This window comes from Primulina tabacum, chromosome 12 (genome assembly GCF_025594145.1).
Source record: "Primulina tabacum isolate GXHZ01 chromosome 12, ASM2559414v2, whole genome shotgun sequence".
Lineage (NCBI taxonomy): Eukaryota > Viridiplantae > Streptophyta > Magnoliopsida > Lamiales > Gesneriaceae > Primulina > Primulina tabacum.
In genome coordinates this window covers 8,873,262-8,892,117 of record NC_134561.1, presented here as the reverse complement: position 1 = coordinate 8,892,117, position 18,856 = coordinate 8,873,262, and the positions used below count along the sequence as shown (strand labels likewise).

At 35.5% G+C, this 18,856-nt stretch overlaps 2 protein-coding genes and 1 long non-coding RNA gene across 3 annotated transcripts; 1 reads left to right on the top strand and 2 right to left on the bottom strand.

Moving 5' to 3' along the window:
- Nucleotides 1-1,497: 1,497 nt before the first annotated feature.
- Nucleotides 1,498-7,000, bottom strand: LOC142521495 (uncharacterized). Its single transcript, XM_075624701.1, has 10 exons — nt 6,531-7,000; nt 6,304-6,430; nt 5,681-6,198; nt 5,412-5,581; nt 5,204-5,321; nt 4,859-5,103; nt 3,630-4,039; nt 3,422-3,520; nt 3,046-3,340; nt 1,498-1,739 (listed from the first exon to the last, which is right to left on the bottom strand). The coding sequence occupies exons 5-7, from the start codon at nt 5,262-5,264 to the stop codon at nt 3,821-3,823; spliced, it is 525 nt and encodes a 174-aa protein (XP_075480816.1). The 5' UTR covers nt 5,265-5,321; nt 5,412-5,581; nt 5,681-6,198; nt 6,304-6,430; nt 6,531-7,000; the 3' UTR covers nt 1,498-1,739; nt 3,046-3,340; nt 3,422-3,520; nt 3,630-3,820.
- Nucleotides 7,001-12,152: 5,152 nt separating this feature from the next.
- Nucleotides 12,153-12,725, bottom strand: LOC142520195 (uncharacterized). Its single transcript, XM_075623197.1, has one exon. The coding sequence runs from the start codon at nt 12,723-12,725 to the stop codon at nt 12,153-12,155; it is 573 nt and encodes a 190-aa protein (XP_075479312.1).
- A 1,342-nt stretch (nt 12,726-14,067) lies between these two features.
- LOC142520848 (uncharacterized) lies at nt 14,068-18,480 on the top strand. Its single transcript, XR_012814013.1, has 2 exons — nt 14,068-14,763; nt 18,141-18,480. It is a non-coding gene; the product is annotated as an uncharacterized LOC142520848 (long non-coding RNA).
- The last annotated feature ends 376 nt before the right edge of the window (nt 18,481-18,856 follow it).

Sequence of the window (18,856 nt, the reverse complement as noted above, 5' to 3'; positions counted from 1 at the left end):
TGTTTAGGGTTTTCAGTTCTTGTATGAAAATATTTTTGAAACTTCCGTTGCGTAAGCAAGCACCTTAAACGATCCCATTTCATTCACATCCCTCAAAATATTTTTCTTTTTCTTTTAAAACCATAAATCATCATAAATTTCGAAAAATAACATTTTATACAGTGAAAATTGCACAGCTTTTACTATAAATCATAAATCATAAAATATTATATTTTCAACAAAATCATCATTTTAAATTATAAAATATCATTCAACATGCATTATGATCCTTCGGGACGCTGCCAAGCTTTTACGTATTTTCCTACGTGTAAAATTACCGTTTTTCCCCTAGACGTAAAATTCTCGATTTTATATTTTTCTCACTTTTAATGACATGGGCTTATCTTAAATAATTTTTTAAGCTTAAATATAATTTTTCATAATTTTATTCCGCTTAAATCTAGGCGTTTCAATAAATTCTTTAATTAACGTTTCGGGAGGCGATTAAATCCCTAATAAATCCAAAACTCATTATTGTCTTCCAAAATTATAAGTATAACATTACCCATGGACCCATGGTTCCAATTTTAGTGTTTATATTCTCGAAATTGACCCGTATTCGAATACACCGAGCCATCTCCCAAATTACTCGAGCCACGGTCGAGCCACATCGAGCCAAACCCGATCCAACCCATCTAGGAACCCTACTGACAAAGCTCAGCCCAAAGAACCAGACCCTAGCTCGGTCAAACACTCCTGGACAGAAGCCCAAAGCTGAGCCGCTTGTCCCTATCCACGCTCAAACAGTCCTAGTCAACTAGGACTCCTCTAGCCCCTTAACCAGCGACCACCTTGGACGATCACATACCCTGGACCACGCCCATACCAGGCCTAAGCCCTCGACCAGCCCCACAATCCACGCACAAGCCCAGCAACCAAGCACTAGATCTGCACAAGCTGCACTACAAGAAAATTGATCTATAGTGACGGGAAATATCGTCATTAAATGTCCAAAACCTGTCATAAATAACTTTTAATGACGGGAAGTTTCTCGTCATATATCATCATTATTGCTCTCCTAGGTAAAATTAATTAATGACGGTAAAGAGATCCCGTCATTATTCTTATAACATATTTAATGATGAATTTTACCGTCATTAAAATGAATATAAATGACGAAATTTTTCGTCATTATACTACCATTTGCCTCTCATTAAATAATATGTTAATGACAACACATCTCCTGATTATATCATTATTTAGCCCTCACTTTATGTTATTTTATTGATGAAATTTATTATAATTATTAGTTATTAGCCCCTCACTAAAAATCGATTTTACTATGAAATTACCTCTCATTAAATCATTAATTATCCTCGTTAAAAAATATTTTTCATTGTGATGAAATTTGTAAAAATTATTTTATATGAATTTGTCATTATATTAAAAGATAACATTAATAAAAAGTATGAAATCTGGAACAAGTAATTTTTTTGAACAAAATATTTTATATAAACAATTGCATCCATATCTATTCATATATTCAAAATATACAGAATTGCAATTTATTCCAAAACATGAGTTCCATTTTGATGGATATTTGAATTATTTCCTAATATCTACTCCTTGGAATACAAAAATATTTCAGGACCATAAATGGTAATCACTTAGTAGTTGCTTCAAAATATCATGTACTAATTTCCTAATCAATGCTTGAATTCTTCTTTGAAGCGCGACATCAGATTAAGGCAGCGTGTCATCTGTAAAACAAAAATAGAAAAAATAAATTAAAATAAAGATGTAATCCAAACATAAAGTAAGAGTGAAAAATTTCTTGATGTCGAAATTTGTAAACAAAATATCCTGAAAACAATGATATATTATGTCAAACACATGTGAAGTGAATTTTTAAATAATTAAAAAATAAAGTCTATATACATGTCAACACAAAATCGCAAATTCAAAAAAAAAAAAAACCTCTTATCAAAGGTATTAATCTCATACAAAAAGCGAATGCCAGAAAATTATGCAGATAGACCAAACACATGAAGCCTCAAATATTGATGTTAAAAAAGTGCACAATATTTTATTGAGAAAATTTTTAAAGGCCACAAACACAATTTCGAGTTGCTTAAATGATCCTTTGATTCCAACTCTTCAGCAAATCAATCCTCAACTAAAAACTCACATAAAATACAAAACGATGTTGTCTCATTAGAAGTTAGATTCACTAAAATGGATCAAAATGTCTAAAAGAAAACAAGGAGATACACAAAGGGGCATTATATCATGGGGAGAAACTAATAAATACATAACCTTTGATCTTACAAGTCGACTTGTCCGTATCAATCTGCTTCATTATTAGCTCACCTTGATTTTGGGTAATTTACTAGAAATGTATGCCAAGTTAAAGGGACATTATATCATGGGTAGACGCCTAATACACACAACTAAGGATGTAAACGAACCAAACCGTTTGTGAGCTATTCGAAGCTCGATTCGATAAAAGCTCGTTTAAGCTCGTTTAATGAGGCTCGTTAAGATAAACAAACCAAACTCAAGCTTTACAGTATTCGGCTCGTTAGCTCGTGAACATGTTCATTGGTAAGTTCACGAGTAATCTTTTAGATTAAAAAATAATAGTTTTGATATTTGATTTATTGATTTTGCATATCATTTATGAAATATATAGAAAAATCTATTAAATTTATTTTTTATAATAAATTTACAAATTTTAATAAGAATAATATATATTTCTTTAAATATATAATTTAGTTTTTAATTAATTTAATGAAAATTTAAATGTATAATTCATATTTATTAAGATTGTTTAGGCTCGATAAAGGCTTGAATAAGCTTGTGAGCCATGCATATATTCGTTAAATAAAGCTCGAGCTCGGCTCGATTATAAACGAACCAAACTCAAACATTCAAGAGTTCGGCTCGGTTCGACTCGATTACATCCCTACACAAAACTAGCAAACTCCCAAAAAGAAATAAATGCATAATAATGTAAAAACCTGAAGTAAAATATCTGTAGTAAAAATTCAAGGTAGCACAACACACCTTCACCAGACATTGTAGGTGCATATGAAGTTTCTTGGTTTTCATTCTCGATTTTGGATAATCAACTTTCAATTCCATCCATGCGTCTCTTAAGGTTATTATTTTCTTCTTCCTTCTCAGGGAGCTTAGCCTCAAGATCTTTTATATAAACAGCTTGTGAACAATTAAAATGTTTTCTTTTCATTCCACCTCCAAAACCAAAGACATGACTATGACACTGTGGTCCAAAACACTTTTCAACAACCTCAATATGTGAGAGTGATGCATTAGATTGAACAATCTTCACAATCTCATCCTGCAAAGGTCCATCACTCATGTCATTTAAATAAATGATAAACAACAAATTTATGTTAAAAGATTAAGTAGTGATATTTACATATTTTTCTTGCGCTTCTGGCTCAACAAGCTTTCCATTTTTATGTCGAGTCTCATAGAAAATTCTTGCAATATCAGGTGGGTTATTATCCTTGCCTCCCTGAAAGATATATAAAAGGCTAATGATATATATATATATATATATATATGTTAATTAAGCAAAAAAATCATAAATAATAAACATAAGAATTAATATAGATGTTTATAACCATTTCATACATCAGTTGTCTGTGCGGCTTGCTTCCAGTTCGATGAGGCATTACTCCATTTACCCGATTATTAGAATTCTGGTTACTGGTTTTCAACATAAATCACAAACCAAAATCCCAATCATCAGTACCATGAGTGCAATTTAACAGCAAAATGAAGATATTTCTGATTACACTCTGAACCAGTATTATTATACCTGAAACTCATCAGTTAAGAACTTATTAGTTACAAGCCAGTCCCATTCTTTAGCATTAAACCCTTGCGGCACATTTTTTAGAACTCCAGCTTTAGTTTTGCAAGGTCTCACATAATCAACATTCAAGGATGACCTCCATGCTGTCCACAAAGCCCACATATGCTCCAAAGTATGCTCATGATATAATTCTATATTAGGACTGAAAAAGCATTCCTGCAACATAATCATAATACAACAATAGTTATTATCTAAAGTGTACCTCTGCCATTTCAATTGTCCTCCAAATATGAAAAATGCTAGAGAATGAAGCAGGTATTTGTATTTGACAGTAATGTTTCGAAGACCTAAAAAAAATTCACAAATCTCAATCATATACCAAGAAAAAATTGCAAACAGATTGTTCCCTAGCGGATAAAATGTAAAATGTCAAACTTTTCCCCATTAATAGCACATTTTTAACATAAGTGATTTGACATTAATATTAGATGCTACATACTATTCTCAAAAACAGGTTTTGGTCACTAAAGGATTAATACAACCATCCAGTGTCAGATGTTAAAACAGAAAAAATAAACCACATCAAAATCCAAAAGAGCAAAAAAAAGCCGACTATTCATCCGATTAGATCATCAAATAAAAGCAATGTAGATCAGCAAACCACCAAATCCAGCCCAACATTCGGGAGATGCATACCAAAACTATAGTAAGGGGATAATCATGGAGAATATTCTTTTCCCAAATTACATACCAAAATCAAGACTTTATTCAGATCAAGCTTTCTTCTCCAAACTCCAAACACACCATCTCCAATTCCACCAATTCATTATGCTTATAAAAAATTTAGATCCGCCTTAAAAAGTATTAAATTTATTAAAAATCACCAAATTAAAAAATAAACCACAACATAAACGAAAATTCACCCAAAATAATTTGCAAATGGTTGATTTACGAAAAGTAAAAATATATTAGAATATGTTATTATCTCTATGCTAACAGTAAATTCACCTGAAATTAATAATGTAATTCTTTTACCTTCATCGAATCCCACATGTGTTGTTTGTCTAATTCAGTCAACTCTTTCCATGTTTTCACTTGTATAGGGCATATATTCTTGTCGCGCACGATTTTCCCCAAGTGTCTTGACCAATATATGTGATGTTTTCCCAATGCACGATTGTTGTAGAATTCGATCTCCATCTTTTCTTCACTTTTTAAAGCTGCAATTTTCTTATTCTTATTTTTTCCTCGAAATTTTCTCTCCTTTTGAGTTGCTGAATCTATTCAATGAATTGATGTTATAAATAATTGTATCAAGATTATAATTTGAAATCAATAGAAAATTCATAATACTCTACATTTCAAATATATTATACTTACCATCAACATATTTGTCTGTAACAACATAGCTCGATTCACCACTTTCACCATCTTCAGTCATAGGAGTAAATTTAACAACAAGATATTGACCAACAGCCTCAATTGGTATTTGAAAATCCTAAAGAAATCATATAATTACAATAATAAATTATGGTTCATGGAACATTTAATATTATTTTAGCCAAAGAACTTGCCTTCTTGATCGTACATTAACTGATAGATTGCAAGCCAGTCTCGATATCAAAGTTCTTCGAAATAGTTATGAACCATTGAACCGTACTAGCTTGTTCACTTCCATTTTCCACATCCCCCCGTACAATGACTTTCTCATTTGTCTTATAATCACCCAATATTTTAGTATCTCTCACTTTTGGAACTCTTGGGATTGGGATATAATATGTACAAATTTAAAGAAAATAAATCAATGTAAAGAAAAACAAGAAAAACTCAAAATAAATAACTCTTTATTAACGCTACCAGATGTTGGATTGTCTTCAGGCAGTTTGAAGAGCAATGGTTGGGCAGTTTCATCCACATCTACATAAATGTCTATGTTCTCCACGTACTCATGTTCTTTCAACATAGCCAATAAATCTTTATCATTTCTCAAAGTCTTACCATCCCTATCCGTGACTTTGAAACCAACAAAATATATGTCAATGAACTTTTTACATATGTTCAAGATTTCTAAGAAAGAACTATCATCCGTAAAATCTCTTTCTTTGCATTCATCTTCCCCAAAATGCACAATAAGAATATGGGCTGAAATTCCACATTTTGGAAGAAAAAAAAAACACTTTTTACAATTATATCAATATATTTTCACTTAAAAATAGAGGGAGCGACCTAAAAAATTGCATGAGTTATAAATTACAATGTCAACATAAAGTTTAGAGGTTTACCAATTCTTCGTTGATAGCCAATGTATTGAGCTTCTTGCTCTTCAACCTGTAGCCTTTGAATTCTCCCTAAGCTCTTGTGGGCAGATGCATTTCCTTGGAAACAACAAATCAGATAATTTAATTATGAAATAATTATATCAACCGTTGAAATTCTATAAAAAAAATAAATCTACTATATCAGTTTAGAAAAGAAATTACCAGTATAATCTCTAACAGGCCTCGTTTTATGTCCATATCCACGCTCCTTGGCCAATTTACCAGGAGCTAAAAATTTTACAGGCTTTCGGATGTTGCCTACACTACTTTTGGCAAGCATTGGTTTCATCTGTTAATATAAGCAATGTAACATATTAGTACAAATAGTAAAAACATGAAAATGAACCAGAATGAATAAACAACTAACACATAAAAGAATGGAATTTTACCAAAATAGAATAGCATAAAAAAACAACTAAGAAACATGATAAGTTGGAAATACTTCTTCAAATTGGAATTCGCTTTCTCTTTCTTTTGTTTGTTGGTAAGTCAACTACTAGCGGCTCAAAATCTGTTATTCTCCAAATGTTTTGACCATCTACGTCGAAAGAAGTTTGGCCCCCATAATCAAAATTGAAAGATTCAGCATGTTGATATGCTTCACCGAAATCATCTGCATTATTGCTCTCGTCCTCTATTGGTTGTGGCATCTCATATAGATCCCGAGGTTGTGTCTTAACAACAACATGCCAACCTTTATTGATGTTGTCAATGGCATAAAACACTTGTGAAGCTTGATTGGCGAGAATAAAGGGTTCGTTTGTTTTCAAAATACGATGGCAATTAATGCTAGTGAATCCATATTCATCTACTTTGGGTCCTTTCTCATTATCATGCACATCGAACCATCTACATCAAAATAAAACCACTCGTTTTCCGTCAAAATACTGCAGTTCAAGAATCTCTGTCAACACTCCATAATAGTCAACATAATTTTTCTCCCTACATATATCACCTACTACACATACCCCAGAATTTTGTGTTCTACATCCTTTGTCACGAGCTTCAATCCGAAACCTATATCCGTTGACAACATGACCACTGAAGAATGTAACATACATTGAAGGACCACGGCACAACGATACCAGGTCATCATATTTACTATGTTGGTCTTGTATTTTCATTTTGTCAACCTACAAATAAATTACAATGTAAATAACTTGAACAAATAATCTTGTTCAACACAAAATAATATATAACAATAGAATCACTTACTTGTTGTTTAAACCAACCAATAAAATTGTTATTCCATTCGTCATCTGATAGTTGGGGTGTATTATTTTTCTCATTTTTAGAGTACTCTCTTCGTTACAACATTAATGTGAAATGCATATATATAAAAATAAAAAATAAATGGTTGTTTAGATGTATTTGAGCTTACTCGAGGAAAGGTTGTACTTCATCGCAATTCTTTAAAATATAGATATGAGCTTTCTCCCATGCATCGTCATCAAGAATACGACTTATACCAGCTCCTAATGCTCGTCCACATTGCGAAAATATGGATATTTCACCTTTATATTTATGAAAGCCACTGTCATAGCTTCGCTCAAGTCTACTGAATTTTGTCTCAATATCTTTCAAGTATCTTGAGCAAAGAGTCATACACTCCTTTGCTATATAGCCCTCTGCTATTGAGCCTTCCGGACGAGCCATGTTTCGAATCAGTTGTTTTAACTCATACAACATACGCTCAATAGGGTACATCCATCGATATTGTACGAGTCCACCAATTATAGCCTCCTTAGCCAAATGAACTGGCAAATGTACCATCACATCAAAAAACGAAGGGAGAAAAACTTGTTCCAACTTGCAAGAGTAATCGGAATTTGAGATTCAATCTTTTGTAACTCACATACATTCAATGTTTTAGCACCCAAAATAGTAAAGAACAAAGACAACTCAATAAGTAGTTCACACACTGCTTTATAGGGAGGAGGCCACGTATCCCAAGAGGAAGTAGATGTTGTAAAATGACAAGAAAATCATGACTTTTCAAACCTGATATTTTATGTTCTTTCATGTTAACACTTTGAGAAATATTAGATGAAAACCCATCTGAAACTCTTAATTGCTTAAAAAATAACCAAAACAAGTGCTTTTCCTCTGTAGATAAAGTGTAGGATGCAATGGGCAACTCAAGTTTATCCCCCCTGCGAATTGGATGCAAATCTGGTCTAATTTTCAGAGCTTCCAAATCAAGACGAGCTTGGACATTGTCCTTAGTCTTCCCCTTCGTATTCATAATTGCCTTGACTATATTCTCACATATGTTCTTTTCAATGTGCATCACATCCAGATTGTGTCTTAACAAAAGAGAACTCCAATACGGAAGTTCAAAGAAAATACTTTTCTTATTCCAATTATCACCTCTGTTTTCATGTGATATTTTCACCTTCTTTTAACATCTTTAGTCAAGATAATTCCTTCAAGGTCATTCACTTGAGCAAGCACATCACCACCTGAAAGTGAAAGTGGTGGTGGTCTTACCTCATTAGATTTTTGTCATTATAAATCAATTATCTTGTAGTGCTACTAACCCATGGTAATAAACTCCTAGCCAACCTAGGACAGTTCCAGTCGAGCCACCACCGAGCCCACCTGACCCTAACCAACCTTGGACCATGCCCAGACCCAACCAAGCCTAGAACAGACCCTTGAACCCAAACAACAAACCCCTTGAAGCGAAAACAATAGCCTGCGCGCATAATAAGGCCAAATCTTGAAAGATTTTAGGGATTTGATTTAATAATATTTGCCCTTATCTAATAGTTTTATCTCTATTTATGTGCTTAATTGAATTAATAATTGTATATTTAAATAAAAGAGGAAAAATGATTAAATTTGGAAATAAAATAAATTTACAAGACTTCAAAGGAAACAAAATATTTTTATTTTATTATCTTGATATTATTGAAGTTCTTGATAAAGATGGAGTCTAATCTTTGAAAATAAAATCTACAATCTTATTATCTACAAGGTTTAAGTGGAGATGGGCTTAAAAAGAATACAAGGAGAGGCCCATTTAGAAGAATAAAAGGAAGAAAAGCGTACAGAGAAGCAGCCGAGACAGGAAGGAAGAAGCGCAGAAGACCGCGGAAGAGAGGGGAACAGAAGCTACTGTGAAGTAGTATCACCGCGGAAGAAGAACATAAGGGAGGAAGAGTGAAGGGCAGAAGCAAGAGGAATTCCGCACACACGCTACAAATCATTGAGAATTTTTTTTCTTTTTTCTTAACTATGTTTTTTCATTGAATTTAAACACTGATTTTGACTTTTATGTTAAGTTTATGGAGTAGATTTTTATAGACTAAGGCCATGATAGGGGCCGAGACATATAATTTTTTGATGTTTTGAGTTTAATTCAATTAGATTATTTATTTTATTCATTGATTGATGTCGTTTATCACGTGTTCTTTTAATCTGGCCAATTAAATTGAATATTTGTTGGTTAATCTAAAACCGGAAGGCGATAGATTAATATTTGCTTCACACATCAATCAACACATGATTAAATTGACTAGAAACAGTATTCGATTTCAGTGTGCGACTTTAGGTTGAAAAACTGAAATTTCACAGCGATCTAATGCGGTTAAATCAAATTAAATTCAGTTAGGGATAATTGGACTGTTAGATTTAATTAAGTTTATTAATTCGACGAATCGTTTAATAAATAATTTTGGGAATTCCGTCGTGAATTAAATAATTAATTTAATGAATATGAATTTGACCCGTAGATTATAAGTTGTCTCGGTACCGTTGTGCGCCTTAGTCGTTTCTAAAAAATTTGAATTTTCGTCTAAATTAATAGGTTGGATTATTTTTCCTTTAGTTAATTTATTTAAATTGTTTTATTTAGTTTTAATTAATTTATCTCCCATCATTTGAACTTTATTAGCCTAAATTAGGAAAAATAATTCATATTATAGTAATTAAACATCGATCTCTGTGGGTACAATACCTGGACTCATCTCCAAATACTATTACTTGACCTAGTCCGCTTGCTAGATTTATTCCCAACTGAAATCGTCAGTCAGCGCACCATGGAGCTTCCCTCACGTTTTTCCACTTCCAGCCGAGCCAGCAGTGAACCCAGCCACACCAACCAATGGCCCAACCCTTGATCATCACCCCTGGACCCTGATGGACCAGCCTGGCTTGGACCCAGGCCAGCCGCAAGCCCCTAGCCCGTGATTACTCTTGAGCGTGCGTGAGGAAGGGTCCTTGTTCAAGAGGACTCTTCCTCGGCAGCTAAACTCGAGTCCTAGCCATGCTAGGCCTCCTCCCAGCCCTGAAACACGATCCTAGCCAAGTCCCAACCAGCCCTGGCCGAGCCCCAAGTTACAATGCACCCTAGCCAACCCCATGACTCAAGTGCAACCCCTAGCAAACCTTCGGTTCTTACCCTTGGCAATACCTACGGTTCCAGCTTGTTTTCTATTGAATTTTTTATCATGTTTCAGTCACAATTCCTTCATATTTTATCATGTATTGGCAGCGTGTCCGTTGGGTTCATAAATTTCTTCATATAAACGTAAAATCATCGTGTTTTTTAAAATATACGATCTACCGTAAAAATAATCGAACCCCTATATTTTTCACGCATAATCAATTAAACACACATATTATGATTTGTATGATGTTTTAAAAATTTGAGAACGTGGCTTTGCGTTTATAACACTCAAATAGACGATCGTTGGCGAGGGTGCGACGTTGGACAACCGGACGACGAAAACTCCTAGCCTTTTCTCCTTCCCTTAATTTTGAAAAATTAGTGGTGTGTGTGTAATGTATTTTTCTCCTGATGGAGGTGTGAATTATGAGGTTAGAAGGCCTAAGAGTCCTTATTTATAATTTAATCAACATGTTAATGGGCGTTGGGTATGAGCTTGCAAGCTTAAGGGCAATTAGGCCTACTTAAATTAATTAAATTGGGCCCAATAACACTTATTTAATTAAAACATAAAATATTATAAAATTAGTTTCTCAAAAATAATATTTCTGTTCTTTTAAAACTCCTTGTTTGCCCTAAATCGACTTCCCAAGAAAAATCGAGCTCGATTCATAAAATAAATTCTAACTCCAAAATTTTTAGGGAAATTAAATCATTTTTAATCATATTAGGAAGCCTTGTCAATATTTAGCGAAAATTAAATATTCTTCTCTTGGTCGTCCCCGGTCTTTTTTTCCCTACCTATTATCGAATATTTTGGTAAAATCCTTAATTTCATGTAATCATGTCATATTATCATTTAATCATGGAATCATATTTTTAATCATTTAATAAATATCAAGTAAACATATAAAATTAATTAAATAAAATAATTAAACAATTAAAATAAGCATGCATGTGGTTTACGAAGGTTGGTTTTACGGACGTTACAATTCTCCCTCCTTAAATAGAATTTTGTCCTCAAAATTTTCCTTGACTTGATGATTGCAAAGCTTAGATTCCCTTATCCCCCTCAAACTTAACCTCTAACTTAAATCTTACTCTTCGATTCGGTCCTCCAACTTTTGAAAATTGCATTCTAACCAAAAGCCGACTCCTAAATTCAGCTCAAGTAGAACATGCAGTCTATTCTCTTGTAAGTTCCTATTATCCCAATCAATTCCCATAACCCAATTTTTAACATTTCATGCAATAAAAGCTTCGAAAAAAAATGTTAAACAACTAGGTTACCTAGAAATCAGTGTAGTGTCGGCTCAGCCTCCTCAGCTTGCATCACATAGACCCTTACAGCAGTGGGTTCCTTGAACTTTGGGCAAACCTTAGCCTTGTGTCCCAAATATCCGCATTTGAAGTACTTGTAGGTGCCCCACATGCACTTGCCAAGATGTGGACGATTTCACTCCTTGCATAGTGGTCTCTCATCAGCCTTTGGAACGTTCCTTCTTGGTGGTTGTCCTTGTGGTTTTGGTGGTTCGGGTTGCTTAGGTGGTCCTACTTAAGGCTTCTTATTATTCTGACTAGCTTGCTGAGCACGGTTTCTCTTTCCTGTAGCTCCCAATCAATCTTTAAGTGAATTCTCGGCTCTAAAAGCTTTGGCAACATCAGTAGTATAACCAGTGGGATCGCCAAGCATCACATCACGTCGAATAGTCAACCTCAAACCATCTAGAAAGTGTCGTAATTTCTCAGCAGCATCATTGGCAATCAAGGGAACAAAGTAACAGTCCCTATCAAACTTCTTCACACACTCGGCAAAAGACCATTCCCCCTGACGGAGACTCATAAACTCTCTCTTCAGCCTAGAACGGACATCTGATGTGAAGTACTTGTCATAGAACACCCTCTTGAAATCATCCGAAGTCAAAGTCACCATATTCACTCCTCGCTCCTCCCCCTCCCACCACAAGGAAGCGTCGCCCTTCAGCAGATAGATGGTATATCGAACTCGGTAAGCGTCTGCCATCTCCATGTAGCGAAAGATCACCTCTAAATATCTAATACATCCCTCAGCAACAAATGGATCAGTAGTGCCATGAAAATCCTCGGGGTCCATCCTCCTCAATCGCTCATAAGCAGCCTCTGGTCTAACCATCGCACCATTTCCCACATGTTGATCAAAAAAACGGGCCATACCGGCTAGTACACGGGCACTGGCATCTTGATTAGGTGGAGGCTGTGGAATCTCCTCATCATGTCTATCCTAACCATTCCTCCGCAAAATCCTTCTAAGAGGCATCTCTGTATACGTCGTCCAAACCACGTAATAAACATGCATTTAAAATTTTTCATGCAGCATGCGATATGCAACTAACATTTATATCATGTATCATAAAAGCTTTTAAAAGAATTTAGCATATAAAATATAAAGCAGTAAAAACTCACATATTTGAGGCGTGACTTCTTGGGCTTCTCGGAGTGACAGTACACAACCTTTTAAGGAACCTTGGCTCTAATACCAACTGAAACAACCTCGAATTTTTTTAAAGAAAAATCATAAAATCAAAAATACTAATTAAAATAACTTAACCTTTTCATAAATCATAATAATTTAAAATTTAAAATCTCAAGTGCTTAAAATAAATCTCTAAATCATTGGTTAACAAAAAATCATACTTCGACCTTTAAAAAGATAAACTAATATAAAATTAAAGCATAAAAATGTGAGAGCCCAGCCCAAACGAAAACCCCAAAGCCCAGCCCATTTAGGAATAAGTTAAATTAAAATTAAAAAAAAAGATAATTATCCAATTTACTCTCTCTCTCCCGTTACTTCTCGGCAGCAAGCTTCGGTTTTCTTTCTTTTTCCAATTTCGAAATTTCTTTCAGCGATTGTGGCCACACCGGTGATCGAAAAAATAAAGTAAATATATATTCGGAATCCTCTCGACAAGGGCTATCTAGTGATACCCTTTTTGCTAAGAAAACTTGCGACTCTCGGAAACCCGTCGGAGACCGCCGCTCGTTTTTTGCCGGAATTTGTGAGGAAACTCTCGGTTTAAGCTCCCTAGAGCTTTACTCTGAAGCCTTGAGGTATTTAGGGTTTCGAAATTTTTGGTATTTTGGATAATTCGAATTCAAACAATTGATATATGTTGTATTATTGATTGTAGGTACTATATCGGAGTCGATTAGAGGTATCTATCAAATTTTCGGAATTTATTTGGATTAAATTCGAAAATTCAGATTTAATTATTTGGGAATTTATGATTTTTGAAATGTTAAATCTTTATTGGGATGTGTTTATAGCATTAGAAATAGAAAATGAAAATTTTGGAAAGTCCTAGATAATATCGAAATTTTCAGATTCGGTACGATTGAATTTTCGTAATTTCAAGCTGTATATTATTGATAAATTTAAATTTATTAAGTTAAATAAATCGATATATTTGACTTTGCGATGAGTTTTAGAAATTGTAAATCCTAAATTAAGGATTTTTTGGATTTTAGGCTAGATTAGTTAATATTGGAAAAATAAATGGGACTTGATATGAAATGTATTATTTGCCACAGGATTGGAGTTTTCAGGAAATATCTAAGATATTTTGTGGTAAACTAAAGGCAGTTGAGGTACATACGAACTGTTTTCATTACGACGTCTATTATGACGTGAGATGACATTGAGTATTATGTAATGAGTTGTGGCGTGCTTTATGTGCTTCTGTGACTACGTGATTGCATTCATGCATTCATTTGAGTTGATACTATTGGTGCATAGCATTTCGAGCCTTGACTCCTTTGATTGCTATTGAAATTGATATTGATCTATCGAGTTGTTGCGTCATCGATGGAGCGGGTGGGTAGGATTAGCACTCCTGATGACTTGCATGAGGGCTGAGCGGGTCGCTCCCGTACCCTCGATGCTACGTGCATGGATGAGCGGCGGCATGATATTACGTTGCTGAAGTCCTGGAACGGGTGGCCACTGTTCTTGTTGCTGATGCGTTTCATTTGGACTCCGCTTTGGTATCCATTATTTTGTTGTTACCGACACGCATTGCATTGCATTTCATTGCATTTTACTTGATTTTATTTCATGTCAGTTATATTTGTCGTAATATTACTGGTTCGTCGTACTGGGGCCCGACCCCTCGTTTCTTTTTATGCTGTGGTTGTTTTTGATACCATAGCAGGTTATCCAGGAAGATTTGACGCGTCTGGTGGAGCGTCAGGTAGTGGTGCCCAGTCTTCGAGTCATGGTTAAGATTTCCCAGATATATATATACTATATTATGGAGTCATACATTTACCGGGAGGATGCCCTGTGTAGCTGTACTGTTATTTTTACGATGTTTTGAATTGATAGTTGTGTGATCGAGCTTTGCCGGCTCTGCATGTGTTTAGTCCTGGCCAGTGCGGCTATAGGTTGTGAATTGATGTTGTTACTTTATTTCGAGTATATAAATATTATTTGTGATGTTTTGATTTTTTTTTGGAATGTCTTATTTACGAATAGGTCATGCCGAAATTTCTGTAGGCCCAAAATGGAAAATTTTAATCGCTTTCGTTGTTTACATTAATAAATCGTGGTTGTTTGGTCATTAAATATTAATCAAGAGCACGGGCCCCCACAGTTGGTATCAGAGCGTAACTGGGATATGCTCGAATTAGAGCCTAGGGCACTTGAGTCTAGACACAAATAACATGATTGTGCATGTGTTTGACTATTTGCTCTTATTTGAATTATTTGGTGTGATTTGCTTGAATTTACCTGCGTTAGAACGACTAGCTGATTAGACATGGTATGTAGTTTCGAAATTGCCTATAACTTTCTTTTACATGTTATCTGCCTTTGGATTTAATCCTCGTGTCTTGTAGAATGGCACCTGGAGGAAGAGGTAGAAAAAGAAAAGAAATAGCGCAAGAATCTGAGGCGCAAAATGTTCGAGGACTTGCAGATATCATTAGAGTTAGACGTGGTCGATCTCGAGGACAAGTCACTCAAAATGTTGAAGAAGAAGTGAAGCAAGAACCTCCTCGACCTGAAGGACCTGGAGCTAGACAGGTAGTGATTGAGCAAGAAGTGGAACAGCTGACACAGAAAGTTGGAGGAATGCAGTTAATAATTTCTCAGTTTCAAGAATTACGTCCTCCAAAATTCTTTGGCAACGAGAGCGGAGAAAAAGCAGCGGGGTGGCTGAAAAGTATAAATCATCTATTTAATTTGTTGGAGTACTCCCAAGATATTAAATTGAAGCTTGCCATCTACCAACTTAAAGACCGAGCACAACTCTGGTGGGAAGCCACAGAGGAAGCAATGAAGGACTCTGGTGAAATTATTACTTGGGATGCTTTTCGTTCCCACTTTACCCAAGAATATGAACCACCATCATATTATGCGGTTAAAGAAAAAGAGTTCAATCAGTTGGTGCAGGGAAACAAATCAGTGGTGGAATATGCTTCACAGTTTTCTGCTCTTTTGCCCTATGTTCCACATGTTGCCAGGAATGATCAGGCTAAACTATCACGTTTTCTGCACGGGTTGTAGCGGACTGTTCATACTTTGGTAATGACTGGATCGCCTAATACGTATATTCAAGCAGTGGAAAAGGCGAAGAAAATTGAAGCAAGTTTGCTCAGAGGAGACCCACAGCCAGGTCCATCATCTGTTTCTCAGGGATCTGGGAGTAGTATGTCAATGCCAGTTGATTTACCTCCATATCAGCTTGTACAGTCATACCAACAATCCAAACAGCAGAGGTACAAGGCAAAAGGAAAGCAATTCAAGAAGAAGTCTCAATCCAGCTCTTCCAGTTCAGGAAGTGCACGAGGAGGAGGTTCGGTTGGGTCGTCTAGCACTATGCATTGTGACCGATGTGATGGTCGACATTTCAGTTCCCAATGTGTAGGAGTTCAAGGAACTTGTCATATCTGTGGTCAGCTTGGACATTACGCCAGAGTATGTCCTAATGCAGGGAGACAGTAGTTCCAGCCACAACAGTTTGGTCAAGTTCCCCATGGACCAGTCTTTAGACCATATGCTCCTACCCAATCATTTCAGCAGTCGAGTTACCCACCTCCCAGAGGTCCTATTCAGCAGCCATTTCCAGGGCCACAGCAAGCCCAAGTCCATGCTTTGACTCAGGACCAGGCCCAGGATGCACCAGGAGGAGTGATTGCAGGTATTTGTTATGGTTTTGACTATCCTGCACGCATATTGATAGACACAGGAGCATCTCATTCATTTTTATCTGCTGTATTTGTTGATGAGCATGAGATTGCTACTATTCCTTTGTTGGATACTGTGTCAGTTGCTACTCCTGCCGGTGTATATTTGATGTCCCGTGAGATAGTTTTGAACTGTGTGATTAGATTTGAGGATAATATTATGATAACAAATCTAATCAAATTAACCATGACTGATTTTGACTGTATTCTGGGTATGGATGTGTTGACGAATTAACGAGCCACTGTGAATTGTTTCCATGGAGTTGTCAGATTTAGACCATATTATGGCAGCAAATGGAATTTTTATGGTTATGATTCACAGTCTCGAATTCCATTAGTATCTGCAATGGAAATGTTCAGGTTGTTGTCAATTGGCAATGAAGGATTTTTTATCTATGCTCTTGATGCAACACAGGAAGAACGATTGAAAGTTTCAGACATTCCCGTTGTCAAAGATTTTCCAGATGTATTTCCTGATGAGATTCCAGACTTTCCGCCTCAAAGGAAAATAGATCTTAGCATTGAATTAATGCCAGGGACAAATCCTATTTCTAGAGCAACATATCGTTTAGCTCCAACAGAGTTGAAAGAACTCAAGGAACAGCTACATGATTTACTGGAGAAAGGCTATATCAGACCCAGTATGTCTCCCTGGGGAGCTCCAGTATTGTTTGTAAAGAAGAAAGACGGAACGATGAGAATGTGCGTCGATTATCGGCAGTTAAACCGGGCTACTGTGAAGAATAAGTATCCTTTGCCGCGTATTGACGATCTGTTTGATCGGTTGCAGGGTACTTCTGTGTATTCCAAGATTGATCTTCGTTCCGGATATCACCAGCTTAGAGTCCGAGAGGAAGATGTTCCTAAGACAGCATTTCGGACACATTATGGACATTATGAATTCCTAGTCGTGCCGTTTGGTTTGACTAATGCTCCAGCGGTTTTTATGGATTTAATGAATCGTGTGTTCCGGGAATTCATAGATAAATTTTTTATCGTCTTTATTGATGACATCTTGCTTTATTCCAGATCAAAGAAACAACACGAAGAACATTTGAAATTAGTTCTCCAAACACTCAGAGAAGCGCAATTGTATGCCAAATTTTCAAGTGTGAGTTTTGGTTGGACATAGTTTTATTTTTAGGCCATGTTATATCTGCACAAGGAGTATCTGTTGATCCTAGTAAAGTTGAAGCTGTTATCAATTGGCCTAAACCAACCAATGTGTCTGAGATTCGAAGCTTTCTGGGATTAGCTGGGTACTATAGGCGTTTCATTAAATGATTTTCTAGAATAGTGTCTGAGATTCGAAGCTTTTTTGGGATTAGCTGGGTAATATAGGCGTTTCATTAAATGATTGACGCGTCTGGTGGAGCGTCAGGTAGTGGTGCCCAGTCTTCGAGTCATGGTTAAGAGTTCCCAGATATATATACTATATTATGGAGTCATACATTTATCGGGGAGATGCCCCGTGTAGCTGTATTGTTATTTTTACGATGTTTTGAATTGATAGTTGTGTGATCGAGCCTTGCCGGCTCTGCATGTGTTTAGTCCTGGCCAGTGCGGCTATAGGTTGTGAATTGATGTTGTGACTTTATTTCGAGTATATAAATATTATTTGTGATGTTTTGATTTTTTTTTTGGATGTCCTATTTACGAATAGGTCATGCCGAAATTTCTGGAGGCCCAAAATGGAAAATTTTAATCGCTTTCGCTGTTTACATTAATAAATCCTTGTTGTTTGGTCATTAAATATTAATCAGGAGCACGGGCCCCCACAAAAAATATCTCAAATAAAATCTTTAACATAAATCTTTTAAATATTATATCTAACAATCTAGTGCGGAAACATAAAGGTCCCTCGGAAGTTTACTGCTGCACTCGATCCACTCAATCGTCAGCGCCTCCAATAAAATCATCAAATCTTGCATCATATAAACCTAGTGAGTCTAATGACTCAGCACGTTCAAAACATAAGCAGCAAATAATACATATACAATCACATGCATTTAAAAATCATACTTTTATTTAAAATAGCTTTTGAACAATAATAAACCATTTAAAATCATTTAAAAATCATTTACACATAAAAAAATC

Coding starts and splice junctions, on each gene's coding strand:
- LOC142521495 (XM_075624701.1), bottom strand. CDS start 5,264: ATGACTGAAGATGGTGAAAGTGGTGAATCGAGCTATGTTGTTACAGAC. Junction 5,104..5,203: donor TACAGACAAATATGTTGATG/GTAAGTATAATA, acceptor TTCATTGAATAG/ATTCAGCAACTCAAAAGGAG. Junction 4,040..4,858: donor ACATGTGGGATTCGATGAAG/GTAAAAGAATTA, acceptor ATTATGTTGCAG/GAATGCTTTTTCAGTCCTAA.
- LOC142520195 (XM_075623197.1), bottom strand. CDS start 12,725: ATGGCCCGTTTTTTTGATCAACATGTGGGAAATGGTGCGATGGTTAGA.